The 21236-nt window shown below is 45.0% G+C and overlaps 1 protein-coding gene across 2 annotated transcripts in view; it reads left to right on the top strand.

Annotated features, from left to right (window-relative positions):
- Positions 1 to 21236, top strand: part of LAMA5 (laminin subunit alpha 5) — a 227629-nt gene that overhangs the window by 107911 nt on the left and 98482 nt on the right. For both annotated transcript variants that reach the window (XM_032217941.1, XM_032217940.1), the window contains exons 15-23: positions 933 to 1067; positions 3973 to 4110; positions 4843 to 4895; positions 9617 to 9716; positions 10624 to 10676; positions 12190 to 12295; positions 13913 to 14012; positions 15565 to 15721; positions 20499 to 20628. In XM_032217941.1, the coding sequence (XP_032073832.1) occupies positions 933 to 1067; positions 3973 to 4110; positions 4843 to 4895; positions 9617 to 9716; positions 10624 to 10676; positions 12190 to 12295; positions 13913 to 14012; positions 15565 to 15721; positions 20499 to 20628 (972 nt within the window). The remainder of the gene's footprint in view (positions 1 to 932; positions 1068 to 3972; positions 4111 to 4842; positions 4896 to 9616; positions 9717 to 10623; positions 10677 to 12189; positions 12296 to 13912; positions 14013 to 15564; positions 15722 to 20498; positions 20629 to 21236) is intronic.

The raw sequence follows: 21236 nt of genomic DNA, 5'->3' as shown, positions 1-21236 counted from the left end.
ACTGTAGATTTGTGGAATCTCTTCTACAGAAGAGGTTAGAACTGGAAGGAACCCACCCCTGGTGTGTCCAGTTTGACATCACTCATCAAGGCTTCATTTTTGACCGCGGAAGCCTCCTGCAACCCTCTGCCAGCAAAATCGAAGCGGGTGGGGGGGAGTGAACAACCCACCTGGCCTCCATTTTCAGCCGCAACGGCTTCCTGCAGCCCTTTATCAGTGAAAACAGAGCTCAGGGAGGCCACGCACGGCCCGCATGGGCTCTGTTTACAGCTGTGACGGCCTCCTGCAGCCCTCTACCAGCAAAAACAGAGCTTCCTGCTGGCAGAGAGTGTAACGTCCAATGTTGAGAAAAGACAGGAGACAACCTTTCTCGGAATGGAGCGACCCAGATTGGGGTCTGAGAGCCCCTTTTATTGAGATAGGACAAAGGCAGGAGGAGCAATAGCATATGAGTAAAAACAGCCTGTAAAAGTACAATTTCTAATCTACTGCTCAGTCTATATATGGTCAAATCCTGGACGTCAATGGTAGGGCACATCTCAGAATGTTATGTTATGCCCTATCAGGATGTTATGGCGTTCTAGGAGTTTGTTTTCTCCTGTGTGATTCAGCGTGACTCTGCAAGCCCTAATATGAACTGGGCCATGGGTGACCCATACCTACACAAGGAACTATATTACAACAAGAGAGCTGCAGGAGGCCATCGCAGGCCGCTCCCGAACCGAGTCCCATTTTTGCTGGCAGAGGCACCGTGGGCTGGTCCTTTGATGTTTCCAGGGTGGTCCCGCAGGCCAGATCTAAGCACCCCGCAGACCAGATCTGTCTCCTAGGCCTTGAGTCGGATACCCCTGAACTAGAGACGTAATACAAAACATGTGCATTATTATTTGATTTGCCTTCCCAACATGTATTTATGTGCCTTCCTTTTGCAGCTTGTTCATGTGACCTTCGGGGCTCGGTGGACAGCAATTGCAACTCCATTGGTCAATGCAACTGCCATTCAAATTATGTCGGTCAAAGGTGCACCCACTGTGCCCCAGGCTTCTATGGCTTTCCTTCTTGCACAGGTGAGGTTCTTGTCAGTCTCAGCCTGCATTCTCTGATGTAGAGAATACATCATTGTTCCATATTGCAAGGTTCTGCACTGCTACACTTAAGCTTTCAGTAGGTTATATTTTTCCTGATTATACAATACAATAGCAGAGTTGGAAGGGACCTTGGAGGTCTTCCAGTCCAACCCCCTGCCTAGGCAGGAAAATTTACTTTAATCCTTGTTTTGTTGAGACTTGGGGGAAAGCGCTATGAAGAGCAACTAAGATAATTAAAGGCCTGGAAACAAACACAATGAAGAAGAGTTGCAGGAATTAGGTATGGCCAATCTAGAGAAAAAAAGGACTAGGATGTTCTAGTATTTGAGGAGCTGCCACAAAGAAGAGGAGGGTCAACTTATTTTCCAAAGCCAGAAGTCAAGGCAAGACGCAATGGATGGAAACTAATGAAGGAGAAAAGCAACCTAGAACTAAGGAGAAACTTCCTAACAGTAAAGGAATAGTAACCTGTGGAACAGCTTCCTTCAAAAGTTGTAGGTGTTCCATCATTTTTAAGAAGAGACTGGACAGCCACCTGTCTGAAATGCTATAAGAAGTTTGGGAATGGTCCAGTTGGCTCGTTGGGGCCGTTTTTCACCCTCCACAGCCTCCAGAGACTTTCCTGAAGTCTGGGGAGGCTGCAAAAACGGCCCCGACAGACCAACCGGAAGTTCAGAAATGATATGTTTCCGGCTTCCGGAGGACATCCGGGAGGCCGGGGGAGACCGTTTTCGTCCTCCCCAGGCTTTAGGAAAGCCTCTAGAGCCTGGGGAGGGGTTGCATGCACATGCACGGGGGGAAGGGGTGGGATTGAGTGGACACACGCCCAATTTTGGCAGGCCATAAGAAAAAGTTTGCCATCTCTCTACCACACCCTTTTTTTAATAAATAATTTTTATTAAACTTTTTACAAAACGAATCATAAAAACCAAATTCCACATCCATTTCTTCCCTTTCCTAAGATATCGGTATATCCCATTTTCTTTATCATCTTACATATTTTCCGTTCGATTTACATTTGTAATTTCCTCTTTACATTTATAATTCCTATAACCTATATAACAAATATCCTACTATCATTCGTTATTTCTATACTCTAACCACTGATACCATATATCCCATACTGTATAGTGTTCTTTATCTTCTTTATCTTGCAGTTTAAGAGTTAATTTAACCATTTCCGCGCAGTCCATTATTTTTCAAATTATCGTATTTTCAGAGAGTATGCTGTCTAATTTCCAATTCTGGGCATATGTTATTCTTGTTGCTGTCAGTATACTACACTCTTAAAGAGAAGATAATTTAAGATAATGTCACAAAATGTAGTCACATGACCTCGAGACACTATAACCATCATAATAGTGGTGGGTTGCAGGTGGTATGCCCCGGTACACATGTACCGGTGAGTGCCGGAAGCAGCAGCCACCGTACCGGAATGGTGCTTTGGAGGGCCCGCATGCCCACCCTCGTTCCTTACCTGTATTTGAAGGAAACGGGCTGTCTGCACACGCGGGCGCAGTGTACGGCGCCTGTGCAATGCTCCACCGAGCAGCTGGAGCATTGTAGCTGCTGGGTGCGCATGCGGTGTACGGTTGCAATGGGAGCTGAAACCCACCACTGCATCATAAATACAGGCCAAACATCCAAATTTTGATTCCATGGGGATGGACCAGGGGTGGGTTCCTGCCAGTTCTAACCTGTTCTATAGAAGAGGTTCCACAAATCCACCGTGCCATTTAGAACCGGTTCCAGCTCCCTACCCCTGCCCGTCCGCATCACGCTTGCCCCGCCCACCTCTCACTGATTGGCTGACTCACCAATCACCCCGCCCGCCTCTAAGAGTCCTATCTAAACCTTAAAGTCTTAAAGCTGTCAAGTTTGAATACCCCTGGGTTTTTTTCCCTAAAAGATTTGGGGTGCAAGGGTCTTGTAATTTGACAGCTTTAAGACTTGCACACTTCAATGCCAGAGTTTCTGAGCCAACATGACTGGAGGAGGAATTCTGGGAGTTGAAGTCCACAAGTCTTAAAGCTGTCAAGTTTGAACATCCCTGGGTTTTTTTCCTAAAGGGTTAGGGGTGCAAGGATCTTGTAACTTGACAGCTGTAAGACGTGCTTCAAATGCCAGAGTTTCTAAGCCAACATTTTGGTTGCTAAGCAAGAGCGTTGTTAAGTGAGTTTCACCACATTTTACAAGTTGGCCGCGCCCACCCAGTCACATGACTGCCAAGCCACTCCCACTCGGTTACATGGCCAGCAAGCCACTCCCACAAAGCAGGCCACACCTACAGAAGAGGTTCTAAAAAAAATTTGAAACCCACCACTGGGATTGACCATGAGGATGCACAGTCGTGTGAAAAATGGTCATCGGACATTTTTTTTCAGTGCCACTGTAATTTCGAACAGTCACTAAATGAATGGTTGTAAGTTGAGGACATCTGTAAGCGGCATATGTTTTTTCATTGAAGAAACTTCAGGATAATAAGAGCCGTGGTGGCACAGTGGTTAGAATACAGTATTGCAGGCTAATTCTGCCCACAGTCAGGAGTTCGATCCTGACTGGCTCAAGGTTGATTCAGCCTTCCATCCTTCTGAAGTCAGTAAAAATGAAGACCCAGATTGTTGGGGGCAAGAGGCTGACTCTGCAAGCCACTTAGAAAGGGCTGAAAATCACTATGAAGCGGTATATAAGTCGAAGGGCTATTGCTATGGTATGAATACTTTGCTATTTTTTTTTACAGGATCAAAATAAATTCAGTGATAGATAAAGGTCTTTGAAGTTCATTCGTATGCATTTTGCAATTGCTTGCAAAATGTTATTGATGGGATTAATTGATTGCATCCCCTCTAGACTGCATAAATGATGTTTCTGCATTTTTCCCCAGCTTGTCTCTGCTCCATAGAAGGCTCTCTTTATGACACCTGCAATCAAGAAACTGGTCAATGTACTTGCCGTCCAAGAGTAACTGGACTGCGCTGTGATGCCTGCATTTCCGGGGCCTATGGATTCCCAGACTGTCAAGGTGATCACAACGCTCCATATATTTCACATTGCCAGGGTTAAATCTTGTTTCAAGATTCAGGGTTAATCTAAATGTTGGGCTATTAGAATAGCTATTACTGTACCAGGCCATGTTGCTAACCTTGTTTTAAAATGGATTTATTCATAGACTTTGGTGGTGTTTTGCAATATGGCAGCTTGAAGATATGTGGACTTCAACTCCCAGAATTCCCCAGCAGGCATGCTGGCAGGGAAATTCTGGGAGTTGAAGTCCACACACACCTTCAAGCTGACATGCTGGCTGGGGAATTCTGGGAGTTGAAGTCCACACATTAACATGTTAGTGAAGGCTAGTTGGGGAATTCTGGGAGTTGAAGTCCACACATTTTCAAGCTGGCATGCTGGCAGGGGAATTCTGGAAGTTGAAGTTCACTCAACCTCTGGCTGCCAAGATTGAGAAACACTGTTCTATATTGCTGAAATTAAAAACCACATAAAATCCCCGCTTTGGTTGCTGAGCGCTTTGTTCAATATTTTTGGCACATAATTATTTTTTTGCTTTTTGCATTAGTTTGATGTGATATTTTTTTATCCTTGAAACCAGTTTTCTTCTTGGCAGCTAATGTAAACTCTTAGTTATTCTGCCAAGTCCTTGGCAATAAATAGCTCATGTACCTTTCTAGGAACAGTGTGTGAACGGGTGCTTTCTTTCTTTTTCTTAATGTCTTCTCTGATCTGTGTTTATTTGTTTCAGTGGGATCTTGTAACCCTGCAGGGCTTGTACATGAAGATCATTCTCTACCTGAGGTATGTCTTGTGAATACTGAACTGAGCGTGGATACTTGCTTATTCATACGTTATTAAATTGCATGCTCTGAGGGCTGAATGCAAAGTGAACTTAAGATGGTTTCCCTCTCTTATGGGAGCTACAAAATGGCTGCCAAACAGGTACAGTTCAAAATGGAGGATCCAATCTAGGTCAGTCACCAGGACCAGAGATTTAGTCTTCCAAGAAGGTCCTCAGGGAACTTCTCTCTAACATAATGTGTGCTTTGGGCTATTCTGTGTGTCGTCTTTATGTGGTGTCTGGTTGGGTATGGCTACCTATTGGTTGACTGGTATGCTGATGTCCAGCTATTAGGTCGTTGGCTGTTGTTTCTTTTGTGCTGCCAAGACTTCAGCTCCTTAAATATCTGATAAGCTGATGATAAATCAGCATTCCTGTTGACTGAAAAGGGGCCCATTTCCCAGGTTCCAATCATTTTCCTGGCTATCTTTGTACCTGCTCGGCCAACAATCTTAGTAGCTGTAAAATTGAACGCATGTCAGTGGTGAAATTCAAAAATTTTCCTTACCGGTTCTGTGGGCATGGCTTGGTGTTCATGTAACCAGGTGGGCGTTGCTGCACAACTGACTCACACACAATATAAAAGCAGCTGGACTTCACACAAAATGGCCCCTGCAACAAGCAGGAACCTCACAGACAATCGGACACAGCTGATTGCCGCATAGCTGATTGGTAGTAAAAAAGAAGTTCCAACGATCAGCTGATGTTGAAACTTTTTTTAAAAAACTTTTTAAAGAATTTTTTTACTACTAGTTTGGGCGAACTAGGCCGAACCGGTAGCATTTCACCCTGATGCATGCCCTTGTTCATTGCAATGAGAGGCTACCTGTTGAGGACTCAGAAAGTCCTCGACTTATGACCTAGCGGCTAGCAACTAGCCAAGCCGCGCCCTGATTGCCTAAGGCGCGGCTTGACTAAGCGCAGGCTCCTAGGGGCGCGCTTATTGGCTTTTCCTGCTTGACAGCTCCATATAAATAGCTGTCAAGCAGGGAAGGTGCTGAATCGCCTGTAAATAGTTCTGACCTGTTAATAAACTCTTCTGCGATCTCCAGTCCTGGCTCCTGCCTCGTCCTTCCGCTGATTCTCTAAACCAGTGGTCCCCAACCTTTTTATCGCCGCGGACCAGTCAGCCTTTGATAATTTTACCGTGGCCCGCTGAGCGCGCGCAGGGGTGGGGGGGCGTTGTTCTGCAGCGATCATGGCCCCCAGCCATTAATGTCTAAACTGCTGCAAGATATACTTAAATATTGATAAAATGTGAGGGGGTGTACTCACTTCTGTGATATCTATCCATCCATGTCTGTCTCTGTCTCTGTCTCTGTCTCTCTCTGTGTATGTATGTGTGTATGCGTGTATGTGTATATATCCTCTATCTATCTATCATCTATCTATCTATTTATCTATTTATCCATCCATCCATCCCTCTCTATCTATCAATCACCTATCCACCATCTATCTATCTATTCTAGCTGGCTGGGCAATTTGGGGAGTTGAAGTCCAAAAGTGTTAAAGTTGCTGAGATTGAGAAATGAGGACGAAACAAAAGGGAAGAGAATGAAACAAGGTCGTAGAGAGAGATTGCAAAATGAAAGGGCAACTTCTCTTTTTATTTCCTTTCACCCCCACCACCCCCACCGTGCCTCTCTGGCAATTGGCTGCCCAGGAGGTGGGGAGGGGAAGATGTTTCACAGACAGCTGCCACCCGCCCATCTCTCTCTCTCTCTCTCTCTCTCCACCTCCCCATCTGACCTCGGCTGCTCCACGGCGGAGACCCCAGAAGGCAAGCAAAAAAAAAAGGGGGGCTCAGGAGTGGGGGAAGAAAACAAACCCCATCACGTTCCTATCTGTGAAAGCTCCCCGCTCCCTTCCTGGGCAGCCAATTGCCAGAGAGGCAGTGTGTGTACGTGTGTGTGTGGGGGGGGTTGGCAGCCCGCGGCGCGCCTAGTCCGCTGTGGAACGCGCTGCCACCCGCCCAGCGCTCTCTCTCTCTCTCTCTCTCTCTCTCCCCTCCCTCCAATCTCCCGCTTCTGCTTTGACCGGCCAGCAACTTGTCCCCGCTTGCCCGGGGACTGGCCTCTGATTGGCTGGCGGGGAGAAAGCCTCGCCAGGGAAGGAGGCGAGGACTCTGCGGTGACGTCATGGGGACGGCGCCCCCAGGTAGTGGCGAACCGAACGCGCTCCGTCTCCCCGGGCTACCAAGGCGGCCGGGCGGGCGGCCGGGGTGGGAGTGGGGTTTGGACCGGAGAGGCGGCTCTCGGGTTCGAGTCCCGGGGTTGATCTCAGGCTGCACGTGTGGGTGAAGAGGCAGCAGGGATCATGGCCCCCGGCCGCTGCGCGGCCCGGTGCCAGGTACTCCACGGCCCGGCACCGGTCCGCGGACCGGGGGTTGGGGACCACTGCTCTAAACTACCAATGATTTCGGGACTCCTCGTCTGACCGCTCACTTGTGTTCTTGCAATCTGGTGGTTAGCTCCCTACCCATCTGCCCTGTTACAGATACAGGGGCAATCCATGCAGGAGATCCATATATATAACATTAGAATTCAATTCAAGATGCTGGTTAACAGCTTGTTTGATACATTGGTTGGGACCAGGTTGTTTGAAAAACCACCTGTTTTCCATTAAATCCACTTGCCCCCCAGGACAAGAAAGCAGGGTACCGTATTTTTCTGAGCATAAGACACACCTTTTTCCTTCCTAAAAGAGTGTTGAAATGTTGTTGCGTCTTATATGCCGAATATAGTCATTTTTGGCCTCTCGAAGCCCTGCCCCCCTCTCCCCGCATTCCATTTTTGCAAAAAACGGGCCGTTTTTCACAAAAGTGGAGGGGTTTTTGCCTTCCCCCAGCCCCCAGAAGCACTATGAAGGCTTCAGCAGGGCTCGGGGAAGGCAAAAATGCCCCTGTTTTTCGCCCATTTTTTTGCAAAAACCGGGGGCGTTTTTGCCTTTCCCCCAGCCGTGCTGAAGCATGCAGAGTGCTCCTGGGGCCCAGGGAGGACAAAACTTTTTTTTTCTTACTTAACTCTTCGAAATCTTGGTTCGTCTTATACACCGGTGAGTCGTATAGTCCGAAAAATACAGTATGTTGCAGGTCCCATCTATGAAGGATGTATATCAGCTGGGTCCTGAGAAAAGGGGCTTCTCAGTGGTGGCCCCTTCCCTATGGAACATCATTCCCCTGAATGTATGATTGGCCCCCTACCCTATTGCGTTTTTTGACAAGTCCTGAAGATGAGGTTTTGTTAGCAGACCTGGAGGCCACAATTGGAGATGGAGCTGATCCAGTTGATTCGACTGTATTTCTGTTGCCACAAAGGGGCAGGGATTATGATCCTTATGTTGTGGACTTTGAATGTTGTACAGCACTGCACAGGGTCACCTGTGAGTTGGGCAGCCATATAAATTTGTTTAAGAAACACACAAACATACAACTTGCATTTAATGGTAGAGTCCATTTGGAGCCCCAAACTGAGCTTTTTCAGGAGGCAACTGGACTTTTTTGTTTTTTCTTTTGAAGAGGTTTCGCTTCTGATCCGAGAAGCTTCTTCAGCTCTGATCAGGATAGTGGGGAATGGAAGGATTTATATTCCTTGCGTCCTTGGACGCAGATGAGCAGCTCCATGGCAAGGAATAAAAATCCTTCCGTTCCCCACATTCTCCTTTCAAATCTCTAAACCTTTTTCTCATTCACGTTTTTTGGGGGGGGAAAACGTTTTATTTTTGTTCTCATACATACATTCACAAATATACATTCTCATAGATATTACTATTATATATTATCTTTTAACATTTGTAATTCCATTCCTCCCCTAAAGATTTAATAGTTTGAGATTGCTTTCCTGCCATCCCGTACATCCATCTTGTTTTACACCAACCCTTACTTCTTCCCTGTCCTTTTCTCCTACCCTCCCCTCTTCTCTACTTTCTTCTTTCCTCCTGTCCTTTCTCTTTTCTTCTTCCCCTTCCTCTCCCTTATTTCTCCCCTTGTCCTCCCCTTCCTGCTCTCCTACCCTTACTACCCCTCCCTCTCTTTCTCTCCTTTACCTTTTCTTCTTTCCTCTCTTCTCTTCCCTCTCTTCCTCTCTCTCTTCCCTCCTTCCGTTATTCTATTTACTGTGTTTTTCGGAGTATAAGATACACCTTTTTCCCTCAAAAAATCTGGGGGCATCTTATACACTGAATACAACATTTTTTGCCTCCTGAAACCCCGCCCCTTCACCAAAATGGCCGTGCATAGCCTTTAGGAGCTTTCAGAGAGCTCCTGGGGGCTGGGGAGGGCAGAAATGAGCAAAAAACGGACCACTTTTTTGCTCGATTTTGCCCCCCGCCCCAGCCCCCAGGAGCACTCTATAAGCCTCCTAAAGGCTGTGCATGCAATTTGTTTGATGAAAAACAGGCCGTTTTTTGCTCATTTTTGCCCCCCCCCCCCCAAATCTCCCAGGAGCACCCCACAAGCCTCCTAAAGGCTATTCATGCCTTTTAACAACAACAACAACAAAAAGCGAAAACCATTTTGGGAGGTTTTTGGGACACAAAAACTTTTTTTTTATTTGCCTCTTCAAAACCTTGGTGCGTCTTATACTCCGAAAAATACGATATATATTTCCCTCTTCCATCTGATGTATTTTCCAGATGGCATTCGAGCCTCTTCCTCATTCACTTTTACCTATTTGTTCCTCAGGGATCCTGTGAATGCCGGGCCTACGTGGAAGGTGAAGCTTGTGATAAATGCAAACCTCTTTACTGGAACCTGACTCCAGAGAATCCATTTGGATGCACAAGTAAGAAATATCCCTTGTTGGTGTGGATTAAGTCCAGGAGAACAGGCCTCTTTGCTCCCATCTTCTGACAAGTGAATTTACCATCAAGGCTCTTTGGAGATTCTCAGTCATCCAGCTCATGGTTGTCCCAAAGGTGCTTTTTCAAAAAGGCAACTGGACTTTCGTTTTTTTTCCTTGAGGAAGACATTTCGCTTCTCCTCCAAGAAGCTTCTTCAGTTCTGACTGGATGGTGTGGGGGAGGAGGGATGAAAGGATTACAGGTACTACTCAACTTATGACCACAATTGAATCCAATGTTTGTGTTGCTAAGCGAGACGCATGTAAAGTGAGTTTTGCCCCATTTTATGACCTTTCTTGCCACAGCTGTTAAGTGAATCACTGCAGTTGTTAAGTTCGTAACACAATGGTTAAGTGAATCTGGCTTCCCCATTGACTTGGCTAGTCCGAAGGTCGCAAAAGTGGATCACATGATCCTGGACACTGCGACCGTCGTAAAGATGAATCAATTGCCAAGCGTCTGAATTGTGAACATTTGGCCGTGGGAATGTGACAATTTAACATTATGGGTAGGAGTGGTGCAGTGGCCTAGAGGTGGAGCTCTTGCCTCACAATCAGGAGGCTGTGAGTTCGATCCTAGGTAGAGGCAGATATTTCTCTCTCTGGGCACAATGAGAATATATCTGCTGAACAAAACTCCTCATTGGCAACAGGAAAGGCATCTGGCCATTAAGCACTCTGCTAGCTGCATTCAATTGCCCAGACTTCACCCTGCAAGTGATTTGGGGATCGTTAAAAGAAGATGAATTTAACATTATGGGTCATGGCTTAATCCATGTATTGTAAGAAATGTTACTATGGCTTCTCCAATAAACAGGCTCTCCAGTTGTTCTTTTGTGTTTTCCTTCAGGCTGCCAATGCAATACCATAGGAACAATGGCAGGCGTTGCTGAATGCCAACAGGTAGGTTTTGGAGTAGATCTTATTCTAGCCTTCCTCATCTTGATGCCCTTCCACTTTCACTCTGCTCTTTGGTGCGCTGATGGGGAATGATGGGATTAGTAGTGCAACACAATGGGGAGGTTGGGAAAAGCTGCCAATAGGAGATTGGGAAAAGTTACTCCAGGTCCGGTCTTTCTAATGGTCTGCACAGTGGGTTTATTTTTGTCCCCACCTTGTAGCCAAGCAAATTAAGAAATGGTGACAAGTAACTTTTCTGAGTTAATTTCATGCAATCATCTATATATTGTTGAAATTTGCGTCTGTTTGTAACTTTCCATTGGACAAACCGGTGCATCATAAGGCAAGATTTATTGAAACTAAGGACTTCAAATGGGCTAACTTATAGAATGCAGGGACCTATTATTCCCGTGAGAATAACATTTTGGAAAGTTGTGATCACTACAGCACTGCCACGTCGCTGTTGCTACCGCAGTCACATGAGCTTCCTTTCCAACACTCCCTGAGATTATCTATCCAGTTGTCTGCAATGTGTAGAAATACGAGTTAAGCCATCCATGAGATCCGGCTGTCTCATCATCTTAAAAACCTTCAGAGATGTCCCAAAGGAGGCAACTTCTTGTTTTTTTTTCTTTTGAAGACGTTTCGCTTCTCATCTAATAAGCTTCTCCAGATCAGACAGGATAGTGGGGAATGGGAGGAATTATATTCCTTGCAGACAGCTAGACATTTGCATCTTTTTAGAGGGCCATTGAAGCACTTGGAGGTTTACCTGTGTCCTCAGGGTCAACCGAGTGGTGCTCCTGCTTTAGGTAGTCTGCAATTTTTTTCTCTGGAAATCCATTCCTACTCCCACACCATTCAAAGGGAATCCATCCCGAATTGCATAGCTAAAAGTCTGTAGAGATTCTCAGTCATCCAGGTCAGGGTTGTCCCAAAGGTGCTTTTTCAGGAGGCAACTGGACTTCCTTCTTTTTTCTTTTGAAGACTTTTAGCTTCTCATCCAAGCTCTGACAGGTTATCAGTTGTCCACAAGCAATATAAATCTTCCCATTCCTCACTATCCTGTCAGAGCTGAAGAAGCTTCTTGGATGAGAAGCCAAACGTCTTCAAAAGAAGAAAAAAAGAAAGTCCAATTGCCTCCTGAAAAAGCACCTTTGGGGCAACCACGACCTGGATGACCGAGAATCTCTACAGATTTCAGCGATGAAAAATCCACAGCCTCAGTAGGTATTGTTATTAGGAAGGTTACCTTTATATTTAAATGAAATCTAAGCAACTTGCAACTTCGATCCATTGTTTCTTGTCCTGGATTCTTTCACCATGAAAAAATAGATCGCTGACACCTTTCCTGTGGCTTACTTATGCGCACCTGAATATGATACAATTTTATTTTTGATACAAATAGATCTTATTTCCATCATTTTTGTCTTGCTTTTTTCCATCTTTAAAATGTGGTGTGGTCATAGGCCGTAATCAATCAATCAGTCAGTCAATCAATCTTTCTGTCTATTAGGGTAATGGTCACTGTTTCTGCAAGCCGAACATTTGCGGCCAAAAGTGTTCTGCTTGCCGAGAGGGATACTTCAATCTGGAGAGCGGTAATTACTTTGGCTGTAAAGGTACGTCTTTATATCATTTATATCTTTTATACATGTTTTTAAATCAGTAATTGGAAGAAGACAATAAGCTGTAGGTTCATCAGCCAGAACTGAGGAGACTCATAGAATCCTAGAGTTGGAAAGGAAGAATTTAAACTGCCTGATCTCAAGCGTCCAGTTTTAAGATGGGTTTCTTCATCATTATTTTCATTTCCCCCCACAAACATGGGGAAATAATGTTGGAGAAACAGGGGCAGATAACAGTTATCACGTAGAGTTATCCCGTGTGGAATTATCCCGCGGTGAGGTGGCTATGGCGAGTTGTCTCGTGGGTTGGCCACGGCGAGTTGGCCATGGTGAGTTGTCCGATTCCGGTATTAAAAACATGGTAGTATAGTCTTTATTGTCATTGTACAAAATAAATACAATGAAATTGGTTTGAAATTGATGTGTAGAACCCATGATCCATACATCGCAGAAGAACTTATTACGGATGACGGCTGTGCAGAGTCCCAGGGTGACTTATTGTTCGTTCATTTATTCATTCATTCGTCCATTCAATTTATATCCCACGTTTATTATTTTTATAAATAACTGAAGGTGGTGAACACACCTTCCTCCTCCTTTTTTCTCCACAGCAACAAGGCTGTGAGATGGGTTGGCCTCAGAGAGAGGTAATGGCCCAAGGACACCCAGCTGGCTTCCATGCCTAAAGCAGGACTAGAACTCCCAGTCTCTTAGTGATTGCCCAAAGTCACCCAGCCAGCTTTCATGCCTATAATAGGACTAGAACTCCCAGACTCTTAGTGATTAGCCCAAAGTCACCAGATGGCTTTCATGCCTAAAGCAGGACTAGAACTCATGGTCTCCCAGTTTCTAGCCTGGTGCCTTAAGCAACAGACCAAACTGGCATAAAAACCTCCCGAGTACCATAAGAGGAAAAATCCCTTCCTGTTTCTTCTGATTAGATATCTAGGTTGTGTCCTTGGATGGTGTGAAATGGCTAATCTACAAGCACAGCTGGAAAACTTTATAAGTCAGCAAGGGATAACAAACAGAGTATCCGGTGTAGTTTAAAACTGGACAGTAATAGAAACAATTCCCAACCCGGCTGGAAGTCAACGTGAACGTTGATATCTATAGATATAAAAACAGCTGTGTATATGTATGTTATAGCATAACTCTGGAAAGCCTCAAGCAATTTCATCCAAACTTGGTACACAGATGACTTACTGTCTGAAAACAAATACTGTGGGGGGTAAGACACCCCTAAACCCCCCCCGGGGGGGAGGTATTCTGTTAAGATACAGCCTGTTGTGCCTTAAAATGGCTTCTACTGTACTGCTGTAAAATGGCTTCTACTGTGTAGAGCAGTGGAGTTGCCATGGTAATGGCTTCACAATACTCCATAGGAGGTCTCCCTCTAGGAAGGGGGAAAATCCAACATTAGAAATTATGTTTGGTCCGGACATTTTCCCCCTATAAATAAATACCCAAGCAATGCTGGATTATCGGCTAGTAACGGAATAAAAATAGATGTCCAAACTGCTTCCATTCCTTTTCGAGCCACATGTTGTGGTTTGCTACTTGGGACCAACTGTCAACAGTAGAAGGTAAATTGTGTATGTCTTCTTGCAGGATGCCATTGTGACATCGGGGGATCCGTTGGTCCTTTGTGCGAGGAGACGACGGGATCTTGTCAGTGCAGAAACAATATTGGGGGACCTGCGTGTTCTGAGTAAGAAGACGTTCCAATGGATCTATAGTAGGGCATCCCGGGCTGGTAGATTTCTAACTCTTTTGAGTATCGAGTTCCATTATTATTTTATTTTTATTTTACTATTTTATATATGTGTGATAGCATGAATGAGCCACTGGGAATACAGTCGTAAAGACGAGGAGAATGAAAAGTTCTTAAATACAGGTAGTCCTCAACTTACGACCACAATTGAGCCCAAAATTTCTGTAGCTGAGACATTTGTTAAGTGAGTTATGCCCCATTTTACAACCTTTCTTACCACAGTGAATTACTGTAGTTGTTGAGTCAGTCACATGGTTGTTAAGTAAATCTGGTTTCCCCATTGACGTTGCTTGTCAGATGATTGATGATCTCGTGACCCTGGGACATTGCAACCATCGTAAATATGAGTCAGTTCACATGAGCACAGGACTATTGTAGTGGTCGTAAAGTGTGAAAAAGGGACATGACATTTTTTCCCATGCCATTATAACTTCGAGGAGTCCCTAAATGAACTGTTGTAAGTTAAGGACTACCTGTACTGCATTTTTGTTACTGTTTTCATTTTAATATTTTCTTGATAAGAATGCAAATATAGATAGTCCTCGATTTATGACCACAATTGACCCCCCCAGATTTATGTTGCTAAGCGAGTCATCTGCTAAATGTGTTTTGCTCCATTTTACAACCTTTCTTGCCACCATTGTTAACTAAATCCCTGCAGTTGTTAAGTTAGTAACAGCGTTGTTAAGTGAATCTGGCTTCCCCATTGACTTTGCTGGTCAGAAGGTCGCAAAAGGGGATCACATGGCTCTGGGTTACTGTAACTGTCATAAATATGAGTCAGTTGCCAAGCATCTGAATTCTGATTATGTGACCATGGGGATACTGGAAAGATCGTAATTGTGAAAAATGGTCCTAAATCACATTTATTTCAGTGCCGTTGTAACTTTGAACGGTCACTAAATGGTTGAATTTCAAAGACTAAATGTAGATTTGGGGCAGGGTGAGCTCCTATGGGTTTTCCTGGGTTCGGGAGAGCCCGTAGCTAACGTTATGGCCGGTTCGTAAAACCTCCCAAAACCCCTGGTTGGCCCCGCCCACCGCGCTCCACCCCTCCCTGCGCCTCCCAGGAATCTCCACTCAGCCTGTTTTGATGCGAGATAAGTGCAAGGTCCTCATGGAGGCTCGGGGAGGGGGGAAACGAACCTCCCAAAGCGGGCCTGTTTCCGGCCTCCGGAGCCCAGGGGAAGCAGTTTTCCCCCTCCCAGAGGCTTTAGGAAAGCCTCCGGAGCACGGGAATGCGAAAACGGCCGCCACCCCCAGTCTGGTACAGGAGGCCGACTAGGCCACACCCACCATGGCCACACCCACCCAGCAACCGGGCAGAGAACCTGTTGCTGAAATTTTTGAAGCCCACCCCTGATTTGGGGGTATTCTGAGGGGGGGGAATGGCAATGATTGAACTGTTTTTAAGCATATGGCATTTGTCTGCTTTGTAATACAGAAAGGAAGTGTGTTGTTTAATATATTCCTTCATTTTTATCTGCAGTCCTGCCCAAGGCTATTATATCCCCGACCTTCACCACCTGAAATACGAGCTGGAAGAGGGAACCACCCTGAATGGAAGGCCGGTTCGCTTTGGCTACAGTCCTCTGGAATTTGAGAATTTCAGCTGGCGAGGATATGCGCAAATGTCTCCCATCCAGGTACTCAGGTGGACATGAAGGACAGTTTCCAACCATTAAGATTTGAGATATGCAAAGCCCTTCCCTACAGGTATTCCTCGACTTACGACCACAATTGAGCCCCAACATTTCTGTGGTTAAGTGAAACATTTGTTAAGGGAGTTTGGCTCCATTTTATGACTTTCCTTTGCCACCAGGGGTGCTATTGATTTATCTTCCCTACCGGTTCGCAAATGTGAGCACAGGCCCAGCCTTCCACGCATGTGCTTTTGGTGCAAAAGGGGCCTAAATGGGATGCCGTAGAGCCGGGGCGAGTGGGAGGGGCCACCCACAATTTCCGCTACCGGTTCGGGCGAACTGGTTTAAACGGTAGAATACCACCTCTGTTTGCCATGGTTGTTAAGCAAATCACCGCAGTTGATAAGTTAGTAACCCAGTCAGTTGTTAGACTGAACCTGGCTTCCTCCACTGACATTACTTGTGAGAAAGTCGCAAAATCGGATCACATGACCCGCGGGACACAGCAACGGTCATAACTATGAACCTGTTGCCAAGAGGCTGAATTTTGATCAGGTGATTATGGGGAGGCGGCAACATTCGTAGCTGTGACAAACGGTCCTCAGTCCCATTTTTCAGTGCCGTTGTAAGTTTGAACGGTCACTAAATGAACTGTTGTAAGTTGAGGACTACCTGTATATAACCCAAAGGGTAAAAGTCAACATCTCTAACACCACATGTGCTGTCAATGAAAGAAAATGATTTAAAGTAATTTATGTCGGATTTTCATGGCTCTCCTACAGAAGTGCTTTATTTGCTGAACACTTAAAACACAGGTAGTCCTCGACTTACAACGGTTCACTTCGTGACTTTTTGAAGTTACAGCGTCGGTGAAAAAAGTTACCGATGATCATTGTTCACGCTTGTGACCCTTGCAGCATCCCCATGGTCCTGCAATTAAAATTCAGTCTCTTGGCAACGGACTCAAATTTATGACGGTTGCAATGTCCCGGGGTCATGTGGTCCCCTATTGCAAATTTCTGATAAGCGAAGTCAATGGGGAAGACAAGATTCACTTAGCAACCATCTTACTCACTTAACAACTGCGATGATTTGCTTAACTACCATGTCAAGAAAGGTCATAAAATGGAGCAAAATTCAACTGTCTCGCTTAACAGCAGAAATGTTGGATTCAGCTGTGGTCTCAAGCTGAGCACTAGCTGTATTTGATGTGACTTTCAAAATCTCTCCAAAACCTCAAGGCAAACTGAGCCCAAAGTAGATAGTTGATTCTTATTGTTGCTTTCTGGGGAGGATCTAGGACAACTCAGTACGGCCAACTCGGCGTGACCAATTCTCTGTGGAACCACTCACCATGGCCAACATTGCAGGACAGGACAAGAGTTACACTAATATGGAAAAAAAAATGGCGGAATAGCCTGTTCTGATCTAGGCTTTCCCAAAAATAGCAATAGCAATAGCAATAGCAGTAGACTTATATACCGCTTCATAGGCCTTTCAGGCCTCTCTAAGCGGTTTACAGAGAGTCAGCATATTGCCCTCAACAATCTGGGTCCTCATTTTACCCACCTCGGAAGGATGGAAGGCTGAGTCAACCCTGAGCCGGTGAGATTTGAACCGCTGACCTGCTGATCTAGCAGTAGCCTGCAGTGCTGCATTTAACCACTGCGCCACCTTGGCTCCTAAGCTGCCATGTAAATATTTTCCAAACGCAGTGCGGTGCAAGGAAAGACTGGGCACAGAGTCTCTGAGATTCACGGACAGATCTTCACACTCCTGAAAGCATGAAGCAGATTCCTGGTCCCGACAAAACCCCTTTTATTAAATGAATTCCTTTCATTCACATTCAGCAAAGGCCTGGCAAGCAGTCTGTCAGCGTTCCAAATACCATGTAGAATCAAATCAGAATTGAAGGCAAAACTGCTTAAAGTTCCAATTTAATAAAGCAGGCATGTTGGCACATAGCTGTGGGATCCCAACTCTGGAACTTACATCAGAATCCCACCCAGTTAAAAGTTCATGATCTTGTCCCCATACCCACAATCCATCACATGGTCCAATCTCCTTCTTCCACGCTGGCGTCCATGCCCAGCTTCTTCCGGTCAGGTGTACTGGTGTGGAGACAAAGGATGACCTTGACTTCTAGCAAAGAATGAAAAACAATACATTCCAAAATCCTACACCTTCTAATCCCCCCTCCCATTGACTATACTTAAAGAAACAGCATAATGAAATAAGAGAAAGTGTGGCAGGCCAAAATTCTAAAAGGAATATAAATGCAGGCCTGACACAGTCTTTCAAAGGTGAATTTATGACCACAGACCTTACCTAGCTTGGAAAGCTGCCATGTAAATATTTTCCAAACGCAGTGCGGTGCAAGGAAAGACTGGGCACAGAGTCTCTGAGATTCACGGACAGATCTTCACACTCCTGAAACGAATGAATGAACAAACAAATTATTTCCTGCAAAAGTCCACTCCTCTTTTGCTCCTCTTTTATTTCTTATGGGAGGGGCCATTCACCGTCCAGCTGTGGCCTTACTCCCAAGTTGACCCTGATTTCTTAGCTGCTCTTTTCTTCTAGTAACTCTGTACATGTGCACCCTGGAAAGCTGTTCCTTTGCCTCACTGCTGTCTAGTTCTGAAAGCAGCTGAGAACTGCCAGCTGGCCTTGGCCCCATCTCTGCCTCCAACGCAGAGCCCTCATCCGAGCCCTCCCCAGCCTCCAGGACTGGCCCATGTTCCTCCCCGACCTCCTCGCTGTCCGACTCTGCTGCCAGTTCTGCTGGCGGCCCACAACATAGACTCATTAAAGAAAGGATGCAAGAGGAGGGACAAAATGGAATGTGAATGACAAAAATTAAAATATTTTTAAAATTACTTTAAATAATTACATTGAATTGCTAAATTGGGCCCCAGCGAATTGGCCACGGAGATTTCTCCCGCTGCAAGTTTGGCCGTGGCGAATTGGCCACGCCAAGTTAAAGTAATTTACCTTAAATTATCTTTCTTTGAACTTGCCGCAGCCACAACTCACTGCAGGACAAGAGTTACACTAATAGGGGTTTTAATTACTTTAACTTGGTAATTAACTTTATCAATTATTTAAATTCAATTTAAACCATTTAGATTTATTTAGAGAAATTCAATTTATTTAAATTTAAATAAATTCCTTTAAAGTAATTACCACCATAATGGTGGTAAGTACCTATATCAAAGAAATGGCGGGATTTTAATTACTTTAAATACTTTAAACTGAATTGTTGAATTGTGCTGCAACGAGTTGTTCCATGGAGAGAAGTTGGCTGCACTAAGTTATCCCATTTCACGATAATCTCTTAGAGTTAGGACAAGGACAGGAGGATAAATCCCCTTAGGAGACCGTGCCTAGGAAGGAAGTGTGCCAGGAATCAACAGGGTTTATTTTAGAAAGAGAACCCAAACAGATCTCCTAAGGGGCTGTTCACCCCTACATCCTCTTTCCCTGCACTTTGTTTATAACATCTCCCTGTTCCTCAAAGCAAAGGAAATCCTTCACTTTCCATTGCAGCTTTGGTTGCTTTTCATCTGCTGGAAGATTGCTTGCATCCTTGAATTCTTTATTTCTTTTGCAAACCCCCTGCTCAGACAAATGGCTTGTCCAGTCTTTTTCTTAAAAACTCTCGGTGCTGGAGCACCCACCACTTCCGGAGACAAGCTGTTCTACTGGTTAATTATTCTCACTGCCAAGAAATTTCTCCCTAGTTCTAGGTTGCTTCTTTCCTTGATTAGTTTCCACCCATTGCTTCTTCTTCTGCCTTCAGGTGCTTTGGAGAATAGCTTGACTTCCTCTTCTTTGTGGCAGCCCCTGAGATATTGGAAGACTGCTATCATGTCTCCCCTAGTCCTTCTTTTCCTCAAACTAGACATACCCAATTCCAGCAACCGTTCTTTATAAGTTTTAGCCTCTAGTCCCCTAGTCCAGTGTTTTTCAACCTTTTTTGTGCAAAGGCACACTTTTTTCATGAAAAAAATCACGAGGCACACCACCATTAGAAAATGTTTAAAAAATTTAACTCTGTGCCTATATTGACTATATATAAAGTAATTTTCCCACGGCACACCTTACATTATGTCACGGCACACTAGTGTGCCGCGGCACAGTGGTTGAAAAACACTGCCCTAGTCAGCTTTGTTGCTCTTCTCTGCAGTCTTTCTAGAATCTTTTTTATATTGTGGCCACCAAAACTGGATGCAGTATTTATCCTAAGAACTGAACGGGGCTGCCTTAATTCTGTCTCACTGCTTTGGCATGCTTCCTTGGGGCATAGGATCCTGGGAGCGCTTTGCTTCATCTGGTTGGCTGGTGGCAGGTGACGGTGGAGGTGACTTAAGGTGTGCTCTGCTTCTCTCCCCTTTCTCTCCCACCAGCCCAAGGTAGTGTGAAGTCCCCTGATCTCTTCTGCCTCGTCTTCTTCACCACCAACCAGGGGCCTGCCAAAGGGAGGGTCTCAGTCCTTCAGGAAAGAAAGTTTAATATGTATGGCAACTGTAAGTGCTGTTTTTCACTTCTAGACTAATGTCTTCCCATCTCCACTGAGCCAGATGTTGTGTTTCTCCTGCGAAACGTCATTTCTGTCCGTCTCCCTTCCCTTCCAAACCAGGCCTTTTGATCCCTCCTTCTAGAGAATTGAGAAGGGGAGGGAGACTAGAAAAGCCCGAGAGATAGAGAGGCAGAGCAGGAAGCAGACTCAGGACGGACTTGCAGTGATGATGTGCGTGACTGTTTCTTACCTTTGCAGAACAAAGTGAAAGTTACAATCCATGTACGAGAAGGAAAGCTCTACCTCTTTCATGTCATCTTGAGATACATCAATTCAGGGAGCACCACGGTACTGGGCAAGATCACCGCTTTTCAGCCACGAAAACGAGGTAAGGGTCAAGATGGTATGGCCAAAAGGACAGAGATGAGTAGACAGGTAGATGGGAGATTGAAGAGGATACATGTTAGGTAAGCTCCCCGTTGGGAGAGCGAGTACATTCAGAGAAGTGTTGTGAGAGTTGTGTTGGAGAGCACACAAACCAGCATACAGAGACAATGCAGTTTAAATGGCTTTCATTTTCGTGGAAATAGAGGTATCAGAGCCCATCAAACAGTTCAAGTCATATACAGTTAAGACAGTCAGTCATCAATGTCTTTCAGTTAAGGGATAATCCAAATAACATAGTCCAGTATCATATAATCAGTTCAGAACTCAAAGTTTGCTAACAGTTGCAAAACTTACAATAGCTCACGGCACTTTCTAACAGCCAGCTTCCAAAAACACTCAGATCAGCCCAGCATCTAACAAACAGAGAGGTAACAGTCATTCTGGCTCCCTCTTATGGCCAATTGAGGAAAACAGCAACCAATCACATTTTACAGTATGATTTAAAGAAACAGATACAACATTGTTACATGATTTATATATTGCCAACCCAACCGTTAGAATATACTATATTCCTAACAATACAGTCACTTAACCTTACCAATGTTCAGG

The sequence above is a fragment of the Thamnophis elegans genome, chromosome 5 (assembly GCF_009769535.1).
Source record: "Thamnophis elegans isolate rThaEle1 chromosome 5, rThaEle1.pri, whole genome shotgun sequence".
NCBI classification, from domain to species: domain Eukaryota; kingdom Metazoa; phylum Chordata; class Lepidosauria; order Squamata; family Colubridae; genus Thamnophis; species Thamnophis elegans.
This window is presented reverse-complemented; position numbering and strand designations above follow the sequence as displayed.